A 22,318-nucleotide genomic window follows, 5' to 3' on the forward strand; every position below is an offset into this window, starting at 1 on the left:
CCTAAAGTTTATACCTACTCATATTAATTTCGAAAATCTTTTCCTGAAATACCAACTCATGTTAATTTTGGAACTCTTTCCCTGGAAAAACAACTTAGAAAACAAAAGAGTCAAGAGAAGATTTAATGGCTGGAGAGAAAGGAGAACTTTACTTTGCAGGCTTAATAACAGTTTGAAGAACATTGACAGAAATTTCGTAAAAGACAATGCCATTACATCAAATGCTATAATCAAAATAGTCTGGTTTTTCTGAGGACTCACATGAACCTGGCCTTTTTCACTCCAGTGCTATATTTACACGTGTGATGGTCAGTTTTAAAATTCTTCTTCATAGCTTCCAAGCTTTTACAATGTCCAAAAAGATTATTAGGATAATTTTGCATCCAGTCTCTTTTCTAAGAATATTATCACAATGCTTTTCATTCTACTAGGTGATCATAAGTGTCACTCTTGTTTCTGAGAAAAGGAGTTATGAAATCCCACAGGAGATATTTTAGTGTTCTTTGGATATTGGTGAAGGCATTAAAATGGTTGTAGAATAGATGTTGAATATTTATGCAGCATCTGGGAATACCAGAGCAAAAGACACATCCTTTCCATAGGCAGGATACACATCCTTACTTTTTTAAAGGTACATGTTAACCATAGCAAATTAAATTAATTTAGATTGCAATTAGGATAACAATTTAAAAATACACAAATATAAACCTTTCAACAATGATTTGAAAGGGTGTGTCTGTCCAGGCTTGACCCAATGTGGGACAGAGAGCATGTTAGCATGGGTCTGAATGTTTGAAGTTGAGTGTAAAATTGAATACTGTCAAGAATAGTCTGCTTTCTGAAATTATATCTACTCATTCTTAATGTGTTTTGCAATTATTAATGGTTTTACTCTGCTTAATCTTAAAAAAAAAAGGTTCTGAGAATATAATCTGTCTTCAGAGATAATTAATAAAGAGTCTTAAACACAAAAGTTTCTCTCTGTCAAAAAAACCTTACAGTCTGGATAAACCTAATTCAACATCTTAAAGAAATCAAATCTATGTCTTTTAAAAGCAAACCATATAGGTAACATGCAGGTAAGAAGCAAATATGCTTCATATGGTTACAATCCTTATAATAATAGTAGGTTTCATAATCCTTAAAGTCTTTATAATCACAACTAAGTGATCTACAACCAAAACTGGTCAACCTTTTCAAGAAAGTGATATAAATTTTCTGTGAAAGAATTATGGTGGAGTCTTTCACAGAGAGAAAGGGTATTTTAATTTCTTTGGAGCTCTTCAATGTACCCTTACCTCTCAGGGCATGATTTCCTCCCTCCATTTCAGGACTACAGATTGTTTTTCTCCCTGTTCTTTCAAATGTTTTTCAGAAATATTCTAGTTACATCACTACAAGATGGAAGAGCCGAGCTGAAATCCTTTTCACTCACAATAAGTATGGAAAGCAATAGTTCCATAATTTGTAGAAATTTGGGCCTATTTCCATTTTATATTAAATTCAATAGTGGAATAATTTTAGAAATAAAGAGAAAAAATGGAAAAAATTATGAATCACCTAGAAATTTTTGTTAAACTAGAAGAGATAAGGACTCTTAGTTTTCTTGAAACCAAAATTCCATCAGTCATTCAGTATGTATAATGACACTTGCAAGAAGCTACACTAATTTTATCTTTTAGAAAGGGAATGAATGCCATTGCTGGACTCATTCTGTCAATTATAGGACTGCAACAGGACTTGAGATTCAGTGTTTTATATAATACCATTGTATGGCTTAAAAATGTTTGGACATTAAACCAGCTCCTTAGCAGAAACTAAGTTAAAGTAAACTTAATAAACATGCTCTGCAAAATCATACATCTTCAGGAGCAGGTATTATTCCATTTCATACAAGACAAGAAAAGTTTTGAATAATTACATTTACTTTTTCATTTTCCACTAAAAATTGCACCATCAAATTGATACAAAACAAAACTCAATGTCTTCTCTTTGATCTTCACCTGTGTGAAACAAGATGCTGGGCTACCATAAACTATAACTTCAGAGATTTTTAATATCTATTGTACTTTAAATATTTCCTCAGTTTATTTGAAGACTGTACATGCATAGATAAAAGGCAAGGCCAAAAGGTCTAGCTCTAGACCCAGCAGACCAATTGATTCTAGACAGTATTTTTCAGCCTTATATCCTCTGACCTCACAGGAACCCATATACAGGCATTTTTTTAAATACTTAAATATAAATATATATCAAAGATCAGATTAGAAATATTTTTCTCACAGTTATGAGATAATCTCCTTTATTGATTCCAGAGTGCTACCTGTTCAGTTAAACATCTTTCCTTGCAATATCAGAATTGCATTATGGTCCTAAATGTTCTGATTTTCAAGTCATAATAGCTTTAATGAAATAGCTTTAATGGTTCAACTAATATTATGAATTTTAGTTCACTTTATATTAAAATTTGATACATTGACTTCTCGGGATATTGTTTCATGTATATAATATGGCAAAAATAATAGGTTATACTTATACACCATCTTGGAATCATTAGTTTTAATCTGCCCTCTCACTAGAAACCATTCAGCAGGAAAGAATAAAAGGTTTCCTTAATTCATAGAGCTTTGAACTTTTGGGAACTATTGCTGACTCCTGCCTCAAAGTTACATCATTAATAAACACCACACAGCTGATGCTGCAACTGAATTTTTGACCACTAAATACTCCAATGTTTTTTTTAAAATGCAGGAAAATTTACCTTAATATCAAAGGCTCCTGGCTGACCCACTTTGTTGTAAAGCTCTAGCTGGTTCTTCACAGGAGTTACCCACAATATCACCTGATTTAGTTGTTGATCAAGTTCAACAAAATCCTTTAGCAGAAATTCTATTTCTTTTTGTTTTTCTGGAAGATCTTTGGACACCTGAAAAAATACAAGAAGCCATTGTTTTAGTGAAAAAAACAAAAACTACAAAGCAATTTAATGCTACACATATATACATTTATATAAAATGTCAAAATACAAGTTTTACATACTTGAAGAAGGGAAAGACAAAGTAGACCCAACAATCAAATTATTATGGCAGTTATCCTGCAACTCAGGTAAAATAGTTTGTCCTAAAAAAGGCAGCAAAAAACCAAAACACACATACAGAAACCTAAAATAAAATTTAAAAAAAAGTTTCAAACCTTACCATCAGGCTTTTCAGCATTTTTATTTTAAAAAAATGTTATCTTGCTATATTAAATTGTTTTAAAGCTCAATTTTTAATCAGGAAAAGAAATTGAAAATATGAAATTGATCACTTGAAATATAGCTAACCTTTCTTGACATCTTGAATGTAGATATTTATAAGCATGTGCTTTCTTATAAGGTGTTTAGAGTTGCCAATTGGATCCATATATGCATAAACAGATGCACACAGTGAAGAAAAATAATGAAGAAATGTATCATCAATTCAGGTCAGGCAAGTTAGTTCTCTGATTTGCATTCAAAGCAGTCAGATTTTAAACTAAACACATTCTTCTATGCCAACAATATTTGAAATTAAGAATCAGTGAATGGCACAGTTCAAATTCAGCTCTGAAGCACTTGGAGTGCATGTAGGAGCAGGCTGGCAATAAATCAGCCAACACAAAGCTCCATGCTGTCCTTCCCAGACTGTTTTCTATAGCTGGAGAGGTGAGGTGTCACAAAGCTACACAATGGGCAACATTGCAAACATACACTAGGGGAGAAACCATCTGTACTTTACAAAAAAAGAAAGAAAAAAAATAGAAAAAAAGCAGCAGTAAATATAGGGCTTGGGCAGATACAGAACAATAGCAATTCATCAGTAAAATCAGCCAAGAAATATGGTTAGTTTGCCATATCATGAAAAGTAAGGTTTCCCAATGTTCATTTTTTGACCATATTTTTTACCAAAGTGACCCTGTTAAAAGTGGCAAAACACGAGATTTCTGGGACACACGAGATAAAATACATTCTCTGCAAAGTTCAGCAGCATCAATGGTAGCATTACTATCACATTGCCTGGCTACAGAAGGATTAGTGCCCTGTACTTCTAATCCCCAATGAGGAAATTTTTCAGAAGACAATACTTCCAAACTCAGCGTCATGTAAGCAATGAGTGATACTGAAACTGAACCACCACCTGCTAGGAGAATGCAAGGAACACAATTGTCTCATGACATGTACATTTCTTTAAAAATTTGGCGTGAGAATATTGATTTGTAGGCACTAAAATAAGCCTGCTGCATAATCCCAGCATGTGATTTTTTAGACTGTATGTAAGGGGTATTTGTAATTCAAGAAGCTGATTTGCCATATATTACATTGCCTCCATTGTTCATTATAGCCATCTCATAACATCTTATTTAATAAAGACTGATCCATGAAGCAAACTACTTTTACTATCTTCCTAATCTTTTAAAATACAAACAAAAAAATCTGTTTTTCCAGAATGGCCCCAGAAAAGAAAGAAAGCAATTAAAAATGCATTCATTTCCCTTATGTGTTAACTCAAAATTTATGCAGACCTTGGCCTAATTTCATACAAGATTGGTTTCATCTTTCTTACAACTTTTGAATGTTAATCTCGAATGTTTACTAGTTTTAATATTAATGTAAATAAGTTCCAGAGAAATACAACTGAAAGCAAATAGGTAGTCATAGGCAGATAAAAGTCCAAGCTGACTTCTGAAGATCTGAAATATAAGCTAATCTGCTTCCAATCAAGATTAATCAAGTATTTTGGATGTAACACAGGAGAGAAAAAGAAAAATTTGTAGAGGTTTTGGGGTGAGGAAGAGAAAGGGGGAAGTAACCAATTATATACTAAGTCATATTCCATCCAGAACAGAAGAAGATGAATGATAAAGTTTTGGTGACAGGCTGTACTTCAAACACTGTTTTCAAAACATATATTTATCCCACCTATGATGAGAGGTAAACTGTAAGTAAATGTAGCCTCTTCTTATGAATTGTCTCCTGCTCTAAAATTATAGCACAAATATAAGATTATAATATTTTTAATATAAAAATAAAGAAATATATGTAAATGCGAATCAGGTAATTATATATGGTAATGTCATCTAATTTTACCACAAAGACAAAAACGAACAACAGTAAATAAATAAAGAACTTTCACCAGCTCAGGTTAGGGCTACAGATAAGCATTTAACAAGGCAATTCCTTGTAAAATCAATGTGTCAGATGCCATTGTGTGGGAATCAGAGCCTTAGATTCTGGTTATCAGGGATTTCATTTGCTAGCTCACTGTGGTTTGTTTGGGTTTTTTTGTAAGCTCTGGCATAAAGCCGTCAAGCTGGCTGATCAAATTAGAGCCTGATGAGTTTAAGGTAATTACAAGTCTGCCTATCAAGCCAAGGTACTGTTGCAGACTGTCTCTTGGGGGACAGTTTGTTTCCTGAGCTAATTCTGCAGCTCACCAGAAGCATAAATTGGAAAACCTCCATGGAGTAATAGACATGGACATGATGCCTGGCTGTTCAGATTTATGCCCTTTGTGTGTCAGAGGAGCACACGTGGAGATGGGACCCTCCAGAATCTTCCCTGCTGTTTTAGTCACAGTCCTTCCAGTTTGTTCTTCACAGCTCCAGGAGCTGCACCTCCAGGAGGGATTCCAATGCTGGTGGGAGCTACAACAGTCCCACAGCTGTTGTTTCTGGGCTCTCTGAATGAATTCCTACAAGTTCGTGGATGCCTCCAGGGATGCATGAGCAGAAGCTAGTATCTCACTTCAATACTCTTATATTTTTGCTTTGGGCCCCAAAGCAAAATAGTCCAAAAGGACTTGTTGTCATGGGATAACTATCCAGTGTTTACTTACTTTCACTCCCTTTAGCATCTTATGTCTTTCCTTCCTATTTAAGAAAGAATGCTAGGTTTTGTCAGAGGATGGCTGAAGTTCTTTTCTAGGAGTGACAACCAATAGGAACAGTGGCATAATGCAACACCTGCAGTAGAGTGAAAGCAGGGCAAACCTGAAATGCTTTCCCCAGGGTCTGCCTAGGACTGACACAGGCCTGATGAAGCAAGGAAGACAGGGTGAAAATAAAATGGAATTGAATAAAAGAGAACTTCACCTGGAACATCATTCTAAAAATCTGGGTTGTTCCTTTCAGTACAAATTAAACATTTTCAACTTTGCCTTATTTCACAACATATCAACATTGACAATAACTCTTGGTTTGCAACCAAAGATGCAAAATAAATTTGCAAGTGGAAACACCAAAAGTATGGATTATACTTTCAAAGACAACAAATCTGAGTTCAACATCAAAGGACTATATAATTTCAATGTTAACGTGTTAAAACATTAATCTCCAACCATGTGATATATCTAAAATTTTGTTGTTTATTTCAAGTGCTAATTAAGTAAGATTAATTGGAAGGTTAGTGACAGAATAATGGAAAAGAGTTTAAATCGTGAAACAGCAGAAGAGCTTAATTTTACCAAATAACACTATTCTTCACAATATTAAATTTTATTCTAACCTGTAACTATCTGACTATTTTTCACATATTAAATTTTACTTAGTCTAAATTTTGCTCTTTTCATTAAAACACACACACACACACACACACACACATACACACAAAATCCACAAAATACTGCCAGCACAAAAATTGTAATATCTCAAAACATGAGAATATCTGAAATTTTAATAATTGCATACTTTTAAAACCTAAGTCTTCATCTAAGTATTTTAATTTCTTCTTATGAATTCTAAAATTACTTGCATTGCTTGCTTCTGTTCCATCTGAACCTGATGTCTTGCATGGTTTTCCTCCACAAGTAGCCTAAACAACACAGTACTATGCTGATTCTATCCCTACCCAAATCTGATTACTTTGGTGCAAAACCTTACCTATGCTCATCTTGGCAGTTTAGATCTCCTTGATCCTTTCCCTTGCTCCAATTTTCCACTGCTATTTCTCACTTGATCTTTTGATAGTAATTTTTTCAGTCTGCACACAGTTGTGTGCATGCACTATGGGATGAATTAGAGCTCTGCAGATGGAAAGGAATATCAGTTCTTAATGATAACAGGTATAAAGGGAGGAAGGATTTTTATAAAGTATGTAACCTGATGAAAAATCATAGGCTGTTTTCCCATTCTCTTTAATTCTTTTGAATATCCACAAAACAGATTCAATTAAAGCAGTATCAATTAAAATAATGATTGTGGAGTTACAGCTCAATCTTTTAACTGAAGAACAATGCTCAAAATGAAAAAGTTGAAACTAATTAAGTAGAGACAGTAAGTAGGAAATATCAAATATTGGGGAATAGTTTTGCAGAAGCCAGAAATGTTATTGCAAATTAATTAACTTGATGAGTTATATTACTAGTAAGGCATCACTATAAATAAAAGTAAGGAGAGCCACTGAAATGACTTGGACATATTATATTTTGAGTGACTGATGTTTAATTTCAAACATCACTTCTCTCTCACAAATTAACCTCTTTCCCTGTTTATCTGAAATGACCAAAGAGAAAACAATTCAGTTATTATCCAGCTGTTTTAGAATATAGATGAGGACATGCATCTCTCCAACATGTAATTTTTCAAAAAAGAATATGAAGAATTTTCTTAATGGTAAGTGGAGAGCAAAGAAATCTCAATTCCCAACACTTTAACAGCAGTGAAAATATGTCAGTTTCTTTCCTGCAATACTCAAGTACCCCTGTTTCTTGCTCACCAAACTCTAATAGGACAGCACTTATAAATGGAGCACTTATGTTGAGGAATCTGAGAGTGCAGTAAAATTTAGCTATCGTGATATGCATAACAAGATAAGTTGAAATAAACATGAGCAAAAGTATGTTGTGGGATATCTGTGAAAACTTTCAAAAATGTTATTTTTGTATAGCCCCCTTGGGAGGGTCACTTTGATATAAAAAAGCACTTCATGAAAATGGGCTTCAAATATAGGTTAACTGATAGTGTTAGGTTTAAAAAAATCAGAATTGCTTGCATAGAGAAAAAATGAAGCATTCTGTATGAAGAATTGAAGAAGCTTTCTTTATTAATTGCCTTGCTTACTAAATGTAAATCAAGCAGCAGCAGCTTCTTCTTTACCATTCCATTCCTGGAAAAATGCAAATATTAGGAAGAGACAATGACTGACTCCAATCAGCCCAGAGCATAACTGGACTGAAAGCAGGTTTGATGCCATCCAAGGGAGGACTTGGGTAATAAAGAAATAACTGAAGTCATAACGACTATTAAATGCAAACTTCAATACTGACTTCTCGATAAATCATAACTGACACTTCCATAGCACTTGTAAGATGATTACATGAAACATAAATTCTGACAACCACTGTTCAGAAAGTTTGATCTGCTCAAAATCACCATCCCTAGAGCATGTACTAAAGAACAATTTAAAATGAAGAGGGAAAAGTTGGTTTATACGTGTCATTTCTTCATGAAAAACAATCAGTGTAAGAAAGAGTTTCATATATGTTCAGCTTAGGATGCCATTTAGTTAATTAACTGAGCCATTTGCATTAGTAAACTCAATATTGACTTTAAAACAAAATCTATGTAATTCCTTTAAACTAATGAATATTTATGAGCCAGTGTCTCTGACAAAGTCAGAATAAAGACTGTATTATTAGAAGAAAATTAAAGCAGGCTACCAAAAATATGTATGAAAGATTTTATTTGCTAAATATAGAAGAATTTTATTTGCTTTGTATATAGCATTTCATGTTTCCTTGCAATTTTCCCAGGACCTGACCTTGGGAGGTGTTTATTTAGTCTTATTTTTTCAAAAACCTCTCAGTGATTATTTGTAATATTTTCTTATTTTTATTTATTTTTTCCCTATCAATGCCGAAAACTAAAGCAGTCCCCAAAAAAACCCACAATGCCTCAAACAATTTTCTGCTTCATCTGGCTGTCTAGATTTTTAAAAAGCAAACAAACATATTCCCTGCCCCAAAGATTTGCCTTGTTTTTCTTCCATGGTAATATGATCATGTATATCACAGTCTTCTGAATATCTGCATTTTTATATGTAATACTTGTAACTAATTGTCATTCATTCTGCTCTCCACTCTCAGCAATTCTCCTTTGTCAAGGACATTTTTGAGTGCAAGTTCCTTCACCTTGAATCTCTGCTAAATAATCTAGTCTAGGAATTTCTTTTCCTTATCTTTTTTTCTTACTCAGTTCTTGAAATCCAAAAGAAGCCACAAAGACTTTAGATTCTAGTTCTTTAAGCAATTCTTACTAAAGGATTTTCTGACAGGAAAATTATTTTAAAATAAATGTAAAATGCCCTAAATGTTCTTTCCCTGGTTTACAGCAGAAAGTACCATATATATCCCTCAGGCTGCTCACAGTTCTGTGAGGGACTGCAGTGGCTGAGGGCTTACATTTACCCACAAAGAAATCCAAACTCAGCAGCTGTGCTGAGAATCACCTCTGGATGGGTTCAGGGTGGGAGGACGAGAGTTTTTGCGTGTGTGGCAAGACTCCATCTTCTCTTACACAAACTGGCTCAGTTGTAAAACCCCCCACCCAAGAAGGCCACATACATGGGACATTGATGTGAGAGGAGGTGGTGTGAACCAACAAAGACCCCCAAAGTGTTCTCCATGTTCATTCCTAAGGCCCTGCACCAGAGGACTGCACGTGAGGCAAAGGGATGCCACAGATCCAGAGTCTGGTGTGAGAAATTGTGCCAAACTTCTCCCCTGGGGGAGGCACACTGGGCATCCTCACCTGGCCTGAACAGGTGTTAATCCATTGAACTCTGTTTGGTGGGACCCTCACTGTAGGCACACATATTGAGAAAGCAAGAAAATTACAGCCTGAAAAATATTCTGGGCCAGAGCTTCTCAGCTCTGTTCCCAGCCGATAAGCTGGTACAGCTGAAAGCTAGGGAGGATTTCTCTCAGGGTGATAACTTGGTCAAAATAAAAAGGAATTAATAACAAAGATAGAACACCTATTGTGGTGCGTGACCAGGCCCTGGGAATGGGGTGTCTTCTCTCTGAACCAATCAACTATTTTCTACTCTTGGAATTGTGTGTCATGCTATAAAAACAAGTGTGTTTCTGAATAAACTCGTGTCTCTTTCCTATCATGAAAGATGACAGCTGTGATGAATGATGAAAGCTGTGCATCTTATTTCTGCCGCACCTAAGGGGTTAAAACTAAAACCTCTTCTCACGGCTACACCTCACCACTGAGAAGATCAGAAGAAAAGGATCAACACGACATCATCAAGATTCACAAGGAAGTTGTGACTGCAGTGAGGTCTCCCCTCAGCCTCCTCCAGGCTGAACAAACCCAGTGCCCTTAACCCTTCCTTACTTGGCTTCCCCTCCAGACCCTTCACCATCCTCGTTGCCCTCCTTTGGATGTTCTTTAACAGCTTATTGTCTTTTTATATCATGGCACCCCAAACTGCCCCCAGCACTGGAGGTGAGGCTGCCCCAGCCCAGAGCAGAGCAGGACAATCCCTCCCTTGCCCTTCTGGCCATGCTGTCCCTGATGTCCCCAGGACACGCTTGGCCCTCCTGGCTGCCAGGGCACTGCTGGCTCAGCTTCAACTTTCCATCCACCAGGACCCCCAGGTGCCTTTCCCTGGTGCTGCCTTCCAGCCTTTCATTCCCCGGTCTGTCGGTACCTCCAGGGTTGAGGAAAAGTTTAACTTTATTTTAGACTACTGCACTTGTGGGAACTTTAATTATATAGGCACGTTGGTATACAGACAGGTCTATATAATTAAAGTATAATCTTTATCTTGTACACAGCAAAGAATAAAACATTGATTTTAGGCCCTTATGGTCTTCCTTAATAGAGATGGATGAAAAACCTGACAGACAATGGCAGCATCTGTCTTGGAACTGAAGTCTGAGAAAGCCCAAACCATTGCAATTGATTGGTGTGCTGTAGTATCTGAGTACTGTTAATTACAAGTGAAATCTCTCTCAGATGAACAGAACATTGTTATAAAAAAATGTGTAAGGATTTGCCTGAAGTTACTTATTTGATATCTAGCAATTCAGCTGCATCAATATTACCTCAAAGTAGCTGTCAGCACATATGTATTGAAAGCTAGTACTTCTTTCGTTCAATGTACTTGGCATAACTTCTTAAAGATATGATTAATATATTGTGGATTTGTATGACAAACAAGAATAATAAATTTTAAGCTGGTCGGTAAGATAAGTACAATATGTATGGCCTAAATGGTTAATAAAGACTTTTTACCCCTGCATGACTTGACTGTATTTCAAAAATATTTTTCTTTGCTTAGTTTTTAAAATTTTAATTAATACTAGCTGCCAACAATACATAAATTAAAAAACAAAAACAAGCAATAAAACTAATTAAGCCTATATATACTTGTTTCTTAGAGCTTGTCACATTCCCGTGTTTGTTCAATGTACATTGACATCAAATTTATTTTTCCTGTATGTGAAGCCATTTTTTGAGTATGGGTGATGATAACACGAATGTGGCCTACATTTAATTTGCCATCTACGACACAATGTCACAGATAATTTAGCACAACAAAAGACTTTATTATATTTAATGGTATCAGGTCACTCATTAAATGAAAGTAAATTCAGGAAAATGTCAACCTTCTGATCCCCAAAATGCCATTATACTATTCTTATTTCAAATTGAAAGAGCAGAAATCAAACTACAGCATTCATTTTCCAATATATTTTCCCCTCCATACCACAAATAACAACAGTAGCAATTGCAATAATTCCAACTGGGAGTCCGAATTAAGTTGCACTGACATGCTGGAAATTTTATGTCATTGCAGGTAATGTATGAATAATTTCTTCTCAAGGCAAGTTATAATACATGAACTATAACCTTGTTATGACTTTGTGTTTCTGCACTTTTGGGCCCATCTGTTTTTCTCTACACTTGATCAACCAAGCTAAGACAACCTACGCCTGTTCTGGTGGTACAGAAAATGTTCACAGATTATAGCCATGTCATTCCACTCTAATTTTTATCTTGTCCACATAGCACAACAAATTGATTTGCTGTGGCAATAAACAGTGAAATAGTCTCTTCGGTGTCTAGTAATTAGAACTAATACTAGTAGACAAATTAAAAGGCAGCAAAACAAAATGTCTCCATCAGGCACTTATAATAACCTTCATAATACATACAGTAGATGTTGTGAAGACTAAGGTGGATAAATGAGGAGAATGCTGATTTTGGCATCCAGCTTACTTTCAGATAATTTAGCTCATCGCTCTTGGCTGACACCAGACCAAGAATAATATTAAAGAGTAATAAACTCCTTCCAGCAAACCTCTGATTCCATGGTTCACTGGTCTCAGACCTAATCTATCAATCCATTTACTGCACAGTAAAAGGTAAGAAACCCATTACAGATCTGTTACATGCCATGGCAGGTGGTATATGACAAGAACTGAATTCATCACAAACTCCAGTGCCGAGTACCCTTTTGTATGCTTTTGAAGCACTAGGTGGTTACCTTACTTGGCCATCACAGCAGAAGATACTTTAAGCTTTGAAAATAAATGAAAAATTCTTGATGTGAAAGCATAAAAATGGTCATAAACCACTTCATTTTTCATAATATTAAGACTTCACAAAGATAGTGCTATTTTCATTTTTACAAGAAATACTGGCTTTGGAGAGGGTACAATAAGTAAAACCAGGATAGAATTCAAAAGTCATGCCTTTTAAATATGGGCTTTAATCTTCATTCTCTGCTTAAACTATATTGTATTAGGCAACAGCCTATTAGAATCACTATTTGATAAAGTTGTATAAAGAAATGTGTTAAAATTATTACTATCCAAAGGAAGAAAAACTCTTCGCGCATCTACTCTCAAGGTCATCAGAACATGATATAAACACCCAAAAGCAAAGACAATTCTGAAGTAAAAGCTAAAAAGATACTTTTATGTGACTGCAATTCCCTTCATACTAAATTTCTTTTCTAGGTTATTTCTATTGCTGTAGGGCAACAGTATCTGTGACTGTAAAGAAGGTTTGAACATGACTTATTTCAAATATGTCACCTTGAAGGTTAGGACTCACAGGTGTTGTCCCCTGTTCCCCTGCTTGACAGATTAAGGCAGAACAAAAATTTGTAATAACTTTAGGAGATATTTGGCTACATTGTCAGCTGGTGCAAATTTTCCCAGCTTCTCTGAGGTAAGCAGAATTACTCTAGTGTACACCAGATAAGGACCTAGCTAACATTATTTACAAAACTGTTATGTATGTTTCATATCTTGATAATAGTATCATCCTGCAAAATGGGATAATCATAAACAGTAGATGGTTACATGTTCATTTCTAGCAGAGATGCCAGAAAACAAAACACCCGGTTTGAAACAAAGGATTAAGGTATAGGATACACTCTTAAGACAGGGTGGAGAGACAAAAAAGCCTCAGAGAAATCTCTGTGTGATGATGATTGTCTACTGTGCTTTGAGGAACACAAAAAATATATCCTCATCAAAACCACTGACTACAAAATCATCCTCAGGTGAAGGTTTGATTCAAACCTAAGAAGTTTGCCTGATATAAAAGTGCCCATCCTGTGAGCTTTGGCTCAGAGTAAATATCTGTGGGGTTCTTCCATTGCTTACATATCTACAGCTGAATGAAGAAAACATTAAGTTTCTCTGTCAGGATCACAGAGTTTCTTTCCATGATTTCTATTTTTAATTCAGATCCGAGATGTTCAGGGCAGAAAGTGAAACAAACAATTGAAGTTTCTTAGACAAATCATGAGTAACAGCAAAAAACATGCAAATGAAAAAATAATTATTTTTCCCGTCAGTATCATCGAGAAAATCTTACTGAACCCCCAAATGAGCTTCTAACTCCTTGTTTTGTTTTCTACATCTGACAAGATCACAAAGAAAACAGAAAACCTGCGAAAGAGAGCACCTTCAAAGAAGAGGCATGGATTTAAGTATCATAATTTTCAAATTAAATTTCTGTTCATTAAAAAAATGGACAGAAAGCCCACAACAAATCCAAACCACTGCATTTTTCAGATTCTCTACATTCAGAGACCAAGGGAGAATGAGAACTCAGTTTTAAAGATCTCCATGGACAGATAACAGAAGTAAAAATTATGTGGTTAAGTAATGATCTCAAAAGGAAGATTACTTTTCTTTGTTTAGTCTTATTATTTGAAATTTTTCAAGTAAGAAATTCCAAGAATAATTATCTTGCTAGACACATTAGATATAGGAGACATAAAATTATAAAAATCCAGTAAATTGTAATGATTCACCAAAGAGTAGTTTTTGTTTCTCATATTTCACTCAAACCTAAGCCAACAACAGCCATAGTTGCTCTGACTGTGACAAGGGACCTGAAATATTTTTGCATCAGACAGCAGAAAATAAAAATTCCAACTTTTTAGGTATATGACTGATCAGTAAAATGCTACATTCAGTGACAAATTGCAGATTTTCTTAAAACATATTTATATAATCTGACTAAAATGAAAGTTTTCTTCCTGAAAACTAATGCTGTCATTTTAAAATCACAGCTTGGGTATTAACACGATGCCTGAATTCAGCTATGTATGTGCTTCCTTCAGCCAGCAGATAACACTATTTTGATCTTGAAGTGTTCTGAATTCTTCTACATACATTGATTTCAGAAGCCCATTTATAGAGAAAAAGATACTTCTGTCCAGCCACTGAAATAATGATTTATGTGTCCAACCTGGAGTTTGTGAACAGGATCAATATTTATTATCCACTTTTGTCTGAGTCATTAGCTAATATTCTGAACATTTCCAGACTGCTCCTGTTAGGAAGAAACTAGGAAGAGTACCACATCAAGTTCCTTTTTATTTCTCAGGTCTGTGCTTGAAATTCAACTGTGTTTATGGAAATAGTAAGAAAAAACCCAGGATGCATTATTCTTGACCAGAAACTCCACCGTGCCTTTTCAGTAAGGTACTCAGAAGATTATTTTCTCACTTTTTTCACCCCCAGAGCTAAACACGATGAATTTTTCCTTTTTGCCCCAGCATCCTGGTAACTTAAACAGATAACACAGGTTAATGTCCCTGACTCTGAGTTTGCAATCAGTCTCAACAGAAATCCTTCAGCTAATTCTACCTTGATTGTCTCCAAGTAGGCTAATCCATAGCTTGGGTAGTAGTCCTCTGGACAATATTTCTATCATATCTATGAAAGAACTCAAATTATCTACCTCTCTTTAGCAGATTTGCCACACATTTTCAACACAAAAAGATGCTATTTCAGCAATAAAACAGAATTAAGTCCTCCCTTACTTCTTTCTAATAGTATGGAGATCTCAGAAAGCAAAATCTGTGATATTTTGCTGCACAAAAACCAGAAGTGAATGCTCAAGGTTGGAAGAAGTGTGGTGGAAGGTGAAATAGTGGTTGCAGTGTTCACCTTGGGATTGAGAACAGGAGATATTTGGGAAGCGTTTCCATAAAGAAAATCAAACATTTGCCTCTCACACACCTGAGTCACAAAGCCTGGAATATTTGCTGTCCCAGCAAAAGCACCAGGCTGCAAAACTGATGCTGTGCATTCCACCCTTAAGTAGAAGAACTGTAATTTAAGGAGTATATTTGAATGCAACATCATCACTCCAGTCACTAATGGTCTTGGTTTGCTATCACCGTTTCTCACAGCAGTATATTGTACCCATTTTTCTTCCTCAGGTTCATTATGCACACAAATGTCTCTTCATACAGAGAAAAGTTATACATGCCAGAAAATATATAATACAAATATTCACTGCAGATTAAAATTTTATATCACAGTTATATCAGTAATATGTCTAACCTTTAACAAACGATGGTTAGCCTCCTTCAGTGTAGTCTCAAGCTTTTGTTTTTTGTCTGGGTTCAGTGATGCACTTCCAAGTGCTATTCCTCCAGTTTCATTTAATCGTTTCAGTATTCCCTTGTGGGGCGGCAGATCTCCAACTCTTAACTGGAACAGACAAATACAGCAGTTAAGATGAACTGTGGTAGGATTTTCAGCTCTCTTATCTTGACCCTTATTGATTTGTGTATCAGCCAAAGGAATAAACTCAATTCAAGACAAAATAACTGTTGCTTTCTGAATGTAGAAGGCTGAAAAAAACCCAAAATAGACTATATTGGTCAATCAAGTCTAAAGAGAGTTCTGTGTGACAAAATACAAAGTTTCTCAGGATATTAATCACTATTACATTATAAATTCCAGACCTGGACACTCACTACTTTACATATATCAATGTTAATGATCTTATAATATGGTATGGAGCAAGCATTCTTGAGAAGTGTTTTAATATGCTCCAGGCTGTGAACAGTCACCCAGATGGTATGTGGGGAAAAGCCCTCCACTCCAGTTTAACCTCTTAATTAAGAATGTTCATGTAGATTCAGTATTTACAAAAAAAAAAAAAAAAAAAAAAAAAAAAAAAAAAAAAAAAAAAGCCTCCAAAAAGAATCAAACAAAAAAAAAGAAAAGGAAAAAAAAAAAGAAAACAAAAGAAAACAAAACCAAACACAAACAAAAGAAAATGCAAGACAGCATCAAAATATATCACTTCTTGACCACGTGTTGTTACTGAATACTTATATTGTCACAGTAACTTAATATATCAAGTAAAGTTAATGTTTCTTCAAGGAGCTTTTCTGGAGTTTTTCTTTGTTTGTTCTTGATTATTAACAAAAGCAGGTAAGTATGAGATGAGCCATGCTGCAAGGTAATGCATTATTATTTGCTCCACTAGGATGTATTCTCTTTTATGCAGCTCCAAAAGAAGGTAGACTGTAAAAACAGGATACAAATAGGAGATGCTAACATCTTTAATTTTGGATTATATATCCCTTAGGAATATTATAGATGAAATATTTGTGTATGCGAAGAGTGGAGCATATACAAATGGTTATAGACAATCTATTTAGTCTTTAAACCCTCAATAATTTCTGCCAACTTTAAGATGTATCTAACACCCCTTAAAAGTATTTTCCTTGGATTTGATATTCTCAACAACAGAGCCTCACATATTCCCTGACCAAGTCAATGACATCTTCTGCTAAACAGAAAGACAAACTCACCACATGGTTGAGTCTCCATTCCCTGAAACAATATTTATCTTATTTTTATTTAAAAAGAAACTTGAAGATAGATTTTTATTAAATAATCCTTGAGGTTGTTTTTTTTTATTTTGTTGTGAGAAGGATAGAACAAACTGACAAGTTTTCTTCAGATTATTTAATGCTTGATTCATCACTAGCTGAATTTGTTCAACTTGGATTTACAAAAAGAATAACTAGGTCCTTATCCTCGAGGGAGGAAAGGAAAACCTTTAGGCATATATTCTATAAGTAATATGCATTTTCCAATTACGTTTTTAATTATTGTACAAGAAATTATCATTAAAAATAGTCATTCTACTGAAAACATTTCAAAAAACTAAACACAGAAACTTCTGTTGAATATATTTACTAGCAGTCTCAAACTCTAACATATTCATGAAAATATTCCAGCCCTTAAAAACAAATATTTAATATTCTGATGGGGTTTTAAAAGTATTTTTAAAAAGAAGTCACCTAGATCTTTAGTCTAGAAAATGTTGCAGCGATATTTTAATGAGTTGACATTTATAATTATGCATGCAGTTCTGGATCCTCTTGTGAAATACTGAATACCATTTAATAAGTGAGAAGCTATAAAATGTTAACAAGATACCTATAGAGAAATGCTATACAGTCGTGTTCTGAATTAAGAAATGACGATGAAAAAGAGAACTATTAACTTCCCACTTTCAAGATATTTTTCTATAATTAGATTTTTCATTACTCTTCTGGTTTTAGTATGATCAGAATATATTTGTACCTGAGTTTTGAAATTCCCAGCTCTGAATTGTCTAAAAAAGTTATATGAATGCTGTATTTGATGTCAGAAACCACTTTGGAAAATAGCTTTTAATTTTCTTCAATGTAAAATCGATAAAGTAAGACAGTAGTAAGAATAGAGTTTACAATACCTTTACTTTGCTCAGGCAGTCTCTCAACTGGTCTTCATTCCCTTGTTCAAGGGGAATACCAATAATGCTGTCTGCTTCCTCTAACCATAAAATCAACTTGTGCAAATTCTCTTGAAATTCTGATAAAATATTCTTTTCTTCCTCTATCCTGCAATAAAAATGTGAAATTAGTGTTTCTATAAATTTATTTTTATATTGAAGTGCTTATACATACTGAAGGATGACAGATGACTAATTTTTAGAATTTATAGTAATTATTTTATAAGTGGGTCACAGATTTCTTAATATCAAAAATATCAGACAAATACCCTTTTAACATTGCATTAAATGTATTTTAAAAGAAAATATTAAGGTACAATTTATAACACCAGTAAATTCAGCTTCCAAATTACATATGGCAGGTAGTAAACAAGCACACCAGAAATAAAGCAGCTAATTATTCAGACTAAAATTCTGTTTGAAGTAACAGCAGGGAAGCCCAGGGTCTACAACTAAGAATTCTAGCACCAAAATTTGCCAAACTGAACCTGTAAAAACTGACACAGACTCACTTGGACATATTAAACAACAATTATTTCAGTAACTGTGCCATGTACTTTGGTGTTAAGATTCACAAAAAGGTACGGTTTGCAGTCTATAAGTAGGTATAAGATGGGATTCGTGACACTGAACTGTAGATGTCTACTCTTCATTTGTCTCCATCTACAACTCATCTGCTCATTTTCACTATGACTATATAAATATACTGAGATGTGAACTTTAGTGCAAAAACTTCTGAAGTTATCAAGAGATGCAGGAAAAAAGTTTCAAGAGCAGCAGGGAAGAGAATTGGTAGAATGTGAATGCTTGGGATTAACATTTGGAGTGGAACCTTCTAAAGGAGAAAATTTACGTTTTGTATAAAATACTTGTAATTTATCCACCAAACTTATTCACACACGGAGAATTACCTGTATGGAAAGATGAAAGATTAAATACTTATCACAATTAAACAATGAAAAGCACATCCTGCAAGGTGGGATAGTGTTTTTATTATGCCAATTTCCTCCCATACATAACTGGCTCATGTAGTATCGGGGCATTCACACTCAGGCAAAGTCCTGTAGCTATTTATCCCTTCTGATGGGGCATAACTGGCCCAACTACACTGGTGGGACAGGCAGCTGTCCTGTTTTAGAAGGTGTCACAAACAGTTGAAAATATACAAACTGCCCTTAGACTCATTTCTGGAGCCTTGCACCAGAGGACTGTGCATGATCTACAGTGTTTCAGCAGAGAGTGTTTAACTGCCCCCTTCCCAGGGGAGGTCCCTGGGCATTCCCACCTGAAAATGAACATTTTGAACTTTATGTTATGCAGCCTTCCCTCACCCCCAATGGATCAAGACTGAGATCATCGCTTTGACCAACAGGCATTGAAATCTCAAGAATCAAATCTGGGCACCTCGATCCACTGACGGGCATTTCTTCTTCACTATCTACTCTATCCTTTCTTTTTCTTTATTTTCCTTATACCTTTTCTTATGTGATATCTTTACACTTACACAGTGTTTCATTTCTACAGATAATAACCAAAATGGCTACAAACCTCCTACCCACTGCAATCAAATTGTTCTAAAATACACGTGCCATGTACACACAGATAATCGGTCACTGAGAGTAGTTTCACTCTAATCTGCCCAAAGGGATCTACTACTAACAAGAACCTCAGCTACCCTGCCTTCAGGAATGGGTTGTAACAATATCCAACCTAAACCTTCCTTGGCTCAACCCGACATCTAGTCTCTGTTGTCCTACCCTTTGTCTCTGGGGAGAAAGGGACCAACCCTCACCTCACTACAATCTTATTTCAGGGAGTTGTAGAGCGTGATAAGATCTCCCCTCAGCCTCCCTTACCAAAGAGAAAGTATATTTTCAACATACAAAAGTCAATATTCATAGCTACACTTAGAGAATAAAAACTCTGGTTTTAATTTATATATAAATTGAAATGCTTGGCAAATTTGTGCTGCTTTGAACAGGATCTCAATATAGTTCTAGATCATGTTCCTGGTTTAGATCTAGAATGGATTCTAAATTAGCAGATTTATTTTTGTTCTTAAAACAATATATCTTGATATTTACTAGACATATGAACAAAACACTGTTCTTTCTTTTTTTTTTCCTTTTTTAAGCTCAGAAACAACTTATTCTGCATTATCTGCCTACAGATTAAACAGACATAAGCCACTGGTGCCAAATTGTTCTTCAGAGGAAAAAGTAAGAGTTTATATTTACTGTGTAAACAATAAAATTCTACAAATCTATTTACACTTATATATAAACTATGAGTATATGCATATATACACACATATACATATTTATACAAACAAATACATGAAAAGAATGAACACCATAAATAGCAAAAGAATTAACAGCCCTACTTTCTTGATTTTGTCTTGGATTTTCTAATGGAATCATGCATTAATATTTTCATGAACTGCCATTTGCCCAGGATTACTGGAAATGCAATTAATATAAACAAAAAAAACCCAAAAAACGGATAGTCCTAGATATAGGAATATTCCTTGTACTAATATATCTATTTATTAACTCTGGATCTCTTATAGAGTACTGTAATGCAGATAGAATTCTTTTCAATACACACAGATTTACTGTTTGGTTGCACAGGTCATGTAAAAAAGAACCAACGTCATAGCATCACACTTATTACACTGTTCTTCAGTGAGAAGTGTTCATGTTCATGACTTGAGAGGTCATATGCTCTTCTCAAGCCAAAATAGCTCATCTAAAACCAGCTAATCAAAACATTTGTTTCTCTGAAAGTGAGTCAGATTTTAATCTATGCTGAGATCCATAGCTATGCAACTACAAAAATGAAGAAAAACTAACTTCCTGTAATCCTGAAAGCAAAAACACAACTTCAAATCTTTCTGAAGCAGTATCCCTGCCGGCTCCAGTTACGAAAATCTGGGAATCAAGCATCCAGTGTTACACTATAAAACACATAATAAAACCTCTGTCTCTCAACCTGACCAGGAACTCCAGAACCCAAGCTCTCAGCAACAGGTTCCATTTTTCTAGTTTCCTCTCACTTCTAGTAATTTGTGAAGTTCATATCATTGCTCAGAGGAGGCATTATGTGATGGTACCCTGAGGATAAACCTGAGAAAGATCCAAGTTTAAATATACTTTAATTCTGGCACAGAAAAGGCATAGCATTCAACTCAATACACCCAAGAGAAAAATTATTGAGCAGCATAGTATTTTTAATGAGAAATCAAAAAGATTTGTCTTCACCTGGAAGAGAGAATTGGCAAGATTTCTTTATCATCTTAAGTACACTGTCAGTTTTATCACCCTTATGAATTGAGCTGCAACTCTTAAAACATTAAAATATTAAGTTTTCCTAGTAGTTTTCCTACTTTGATGACTGATTTAAAACTTTCCAGGATTTTTTTTCAGAGATGTTTTATACATATATGCATACATATATATATATATATATATATATATATATATATACACATATTTCATATATATGTGTGTGTATGTGTGTGTGCGTGCACAGAAGGATTTCAGAGCTCAGAAAAAAAAATTCCATAGAACTACTCCTTTATTCTAATCAGGAACAACATGCAGTAAAGGAATTTAAAGGTTCATTGCAATTAGCAGGACATGCAGATGCACCTTATAATTTACTTTACCATCTATTCTTGACCTGCTAGAATGTTACTTCTATTATAAATAATACCCTGCAAGACAAGTATCATATTATGCATCACGCTAAAAGTGCTCTGTGTTAGCTGAACTGGTAAATTGAATTAAAAGTTTTAACTCAATGACTGATTACACCTTTTGAGCAAACTGATTTCTTTCAACATAATTACTTTTGGAACAACAGATACATGTAATTTCTAGGTGTTTAAATTCATGGTGGCAATGAAAAATTAACAGTTAGTTGTAACTTAGGGAGTATGGGTTTTCAAATCCAAGCCTAAACCAGCTGGAGTAAGGAACATGAGCCACCAGACAACTCAGACATGGAGAGAGCAAGACAAAGCCGTGGGAGTATGACTTGCTGGAGAAGCAGGACTGAGGAATAAGATATTATTCCAGCAGCTGGCTATGGAGCCAAGCAGATCTATCTCCTGCACACGTCTTTAAGCTATTATATACTACTGCCTTATCCTTACAAGCAAATCTACATTCCCAAAAAAGCTTTCAAGCTCCTACTCTGTTGGCAAAAGGCTTATTTCATTAACCATGAAATATAA

At 34.8% G+C, this 22,318-nt stretch overlaps 1 protein-coding gene across 16 annotated transcripts in view; it reads right to left on the reverse strand.

Moving 5' to 3' along the window:
- DMD (dystrophin) overlaps positions 1 to 22,318 on the reverse strand; it is a 1,142,416-nt gene that overhangs the window by 357,112 nt on the left and 762,986 nt on the right. For all 16 annotated transcript variants that reach the window (XM_088160350.1, XM_088160356.1, XM_088160354.1 and 13 more), the window contains 3 exons: positions 18,043 to 18,190; positions 15,846 to 15,995; positions 2,762 to 2,926 (listed from right to left, as the gene is read on the reverse strand). In XM_088160350.1, the coding sequence (XP_088016476.1) occupies positions 2,762 to 2,926; positions 15,846 to 15,995; positions 18,043 to 18,190 (463 nt within the window). The remainder of the gene's footprint in view (positions 1 to 2,761; positions 2,927 to 15,845; positions 15,996 to 18,042; positions 18,191 to 22,318) is intronic.

The sequence above is a fragment of the Sturnus vulgaris genome, chromosome 2, assembly GCF_052056855.1.
Source record: "Sturnus vulgaris isolate bStuVul1 chromosome 2, bStuVul1.hap1, whole genome shotgun sequence".
Taxonomy (NCBI): Eukaryota; Metazoa; Chordata; class Aves; order Passeriformes; family Sturnidae; genus Sturnus; species Sturnus vulgaris.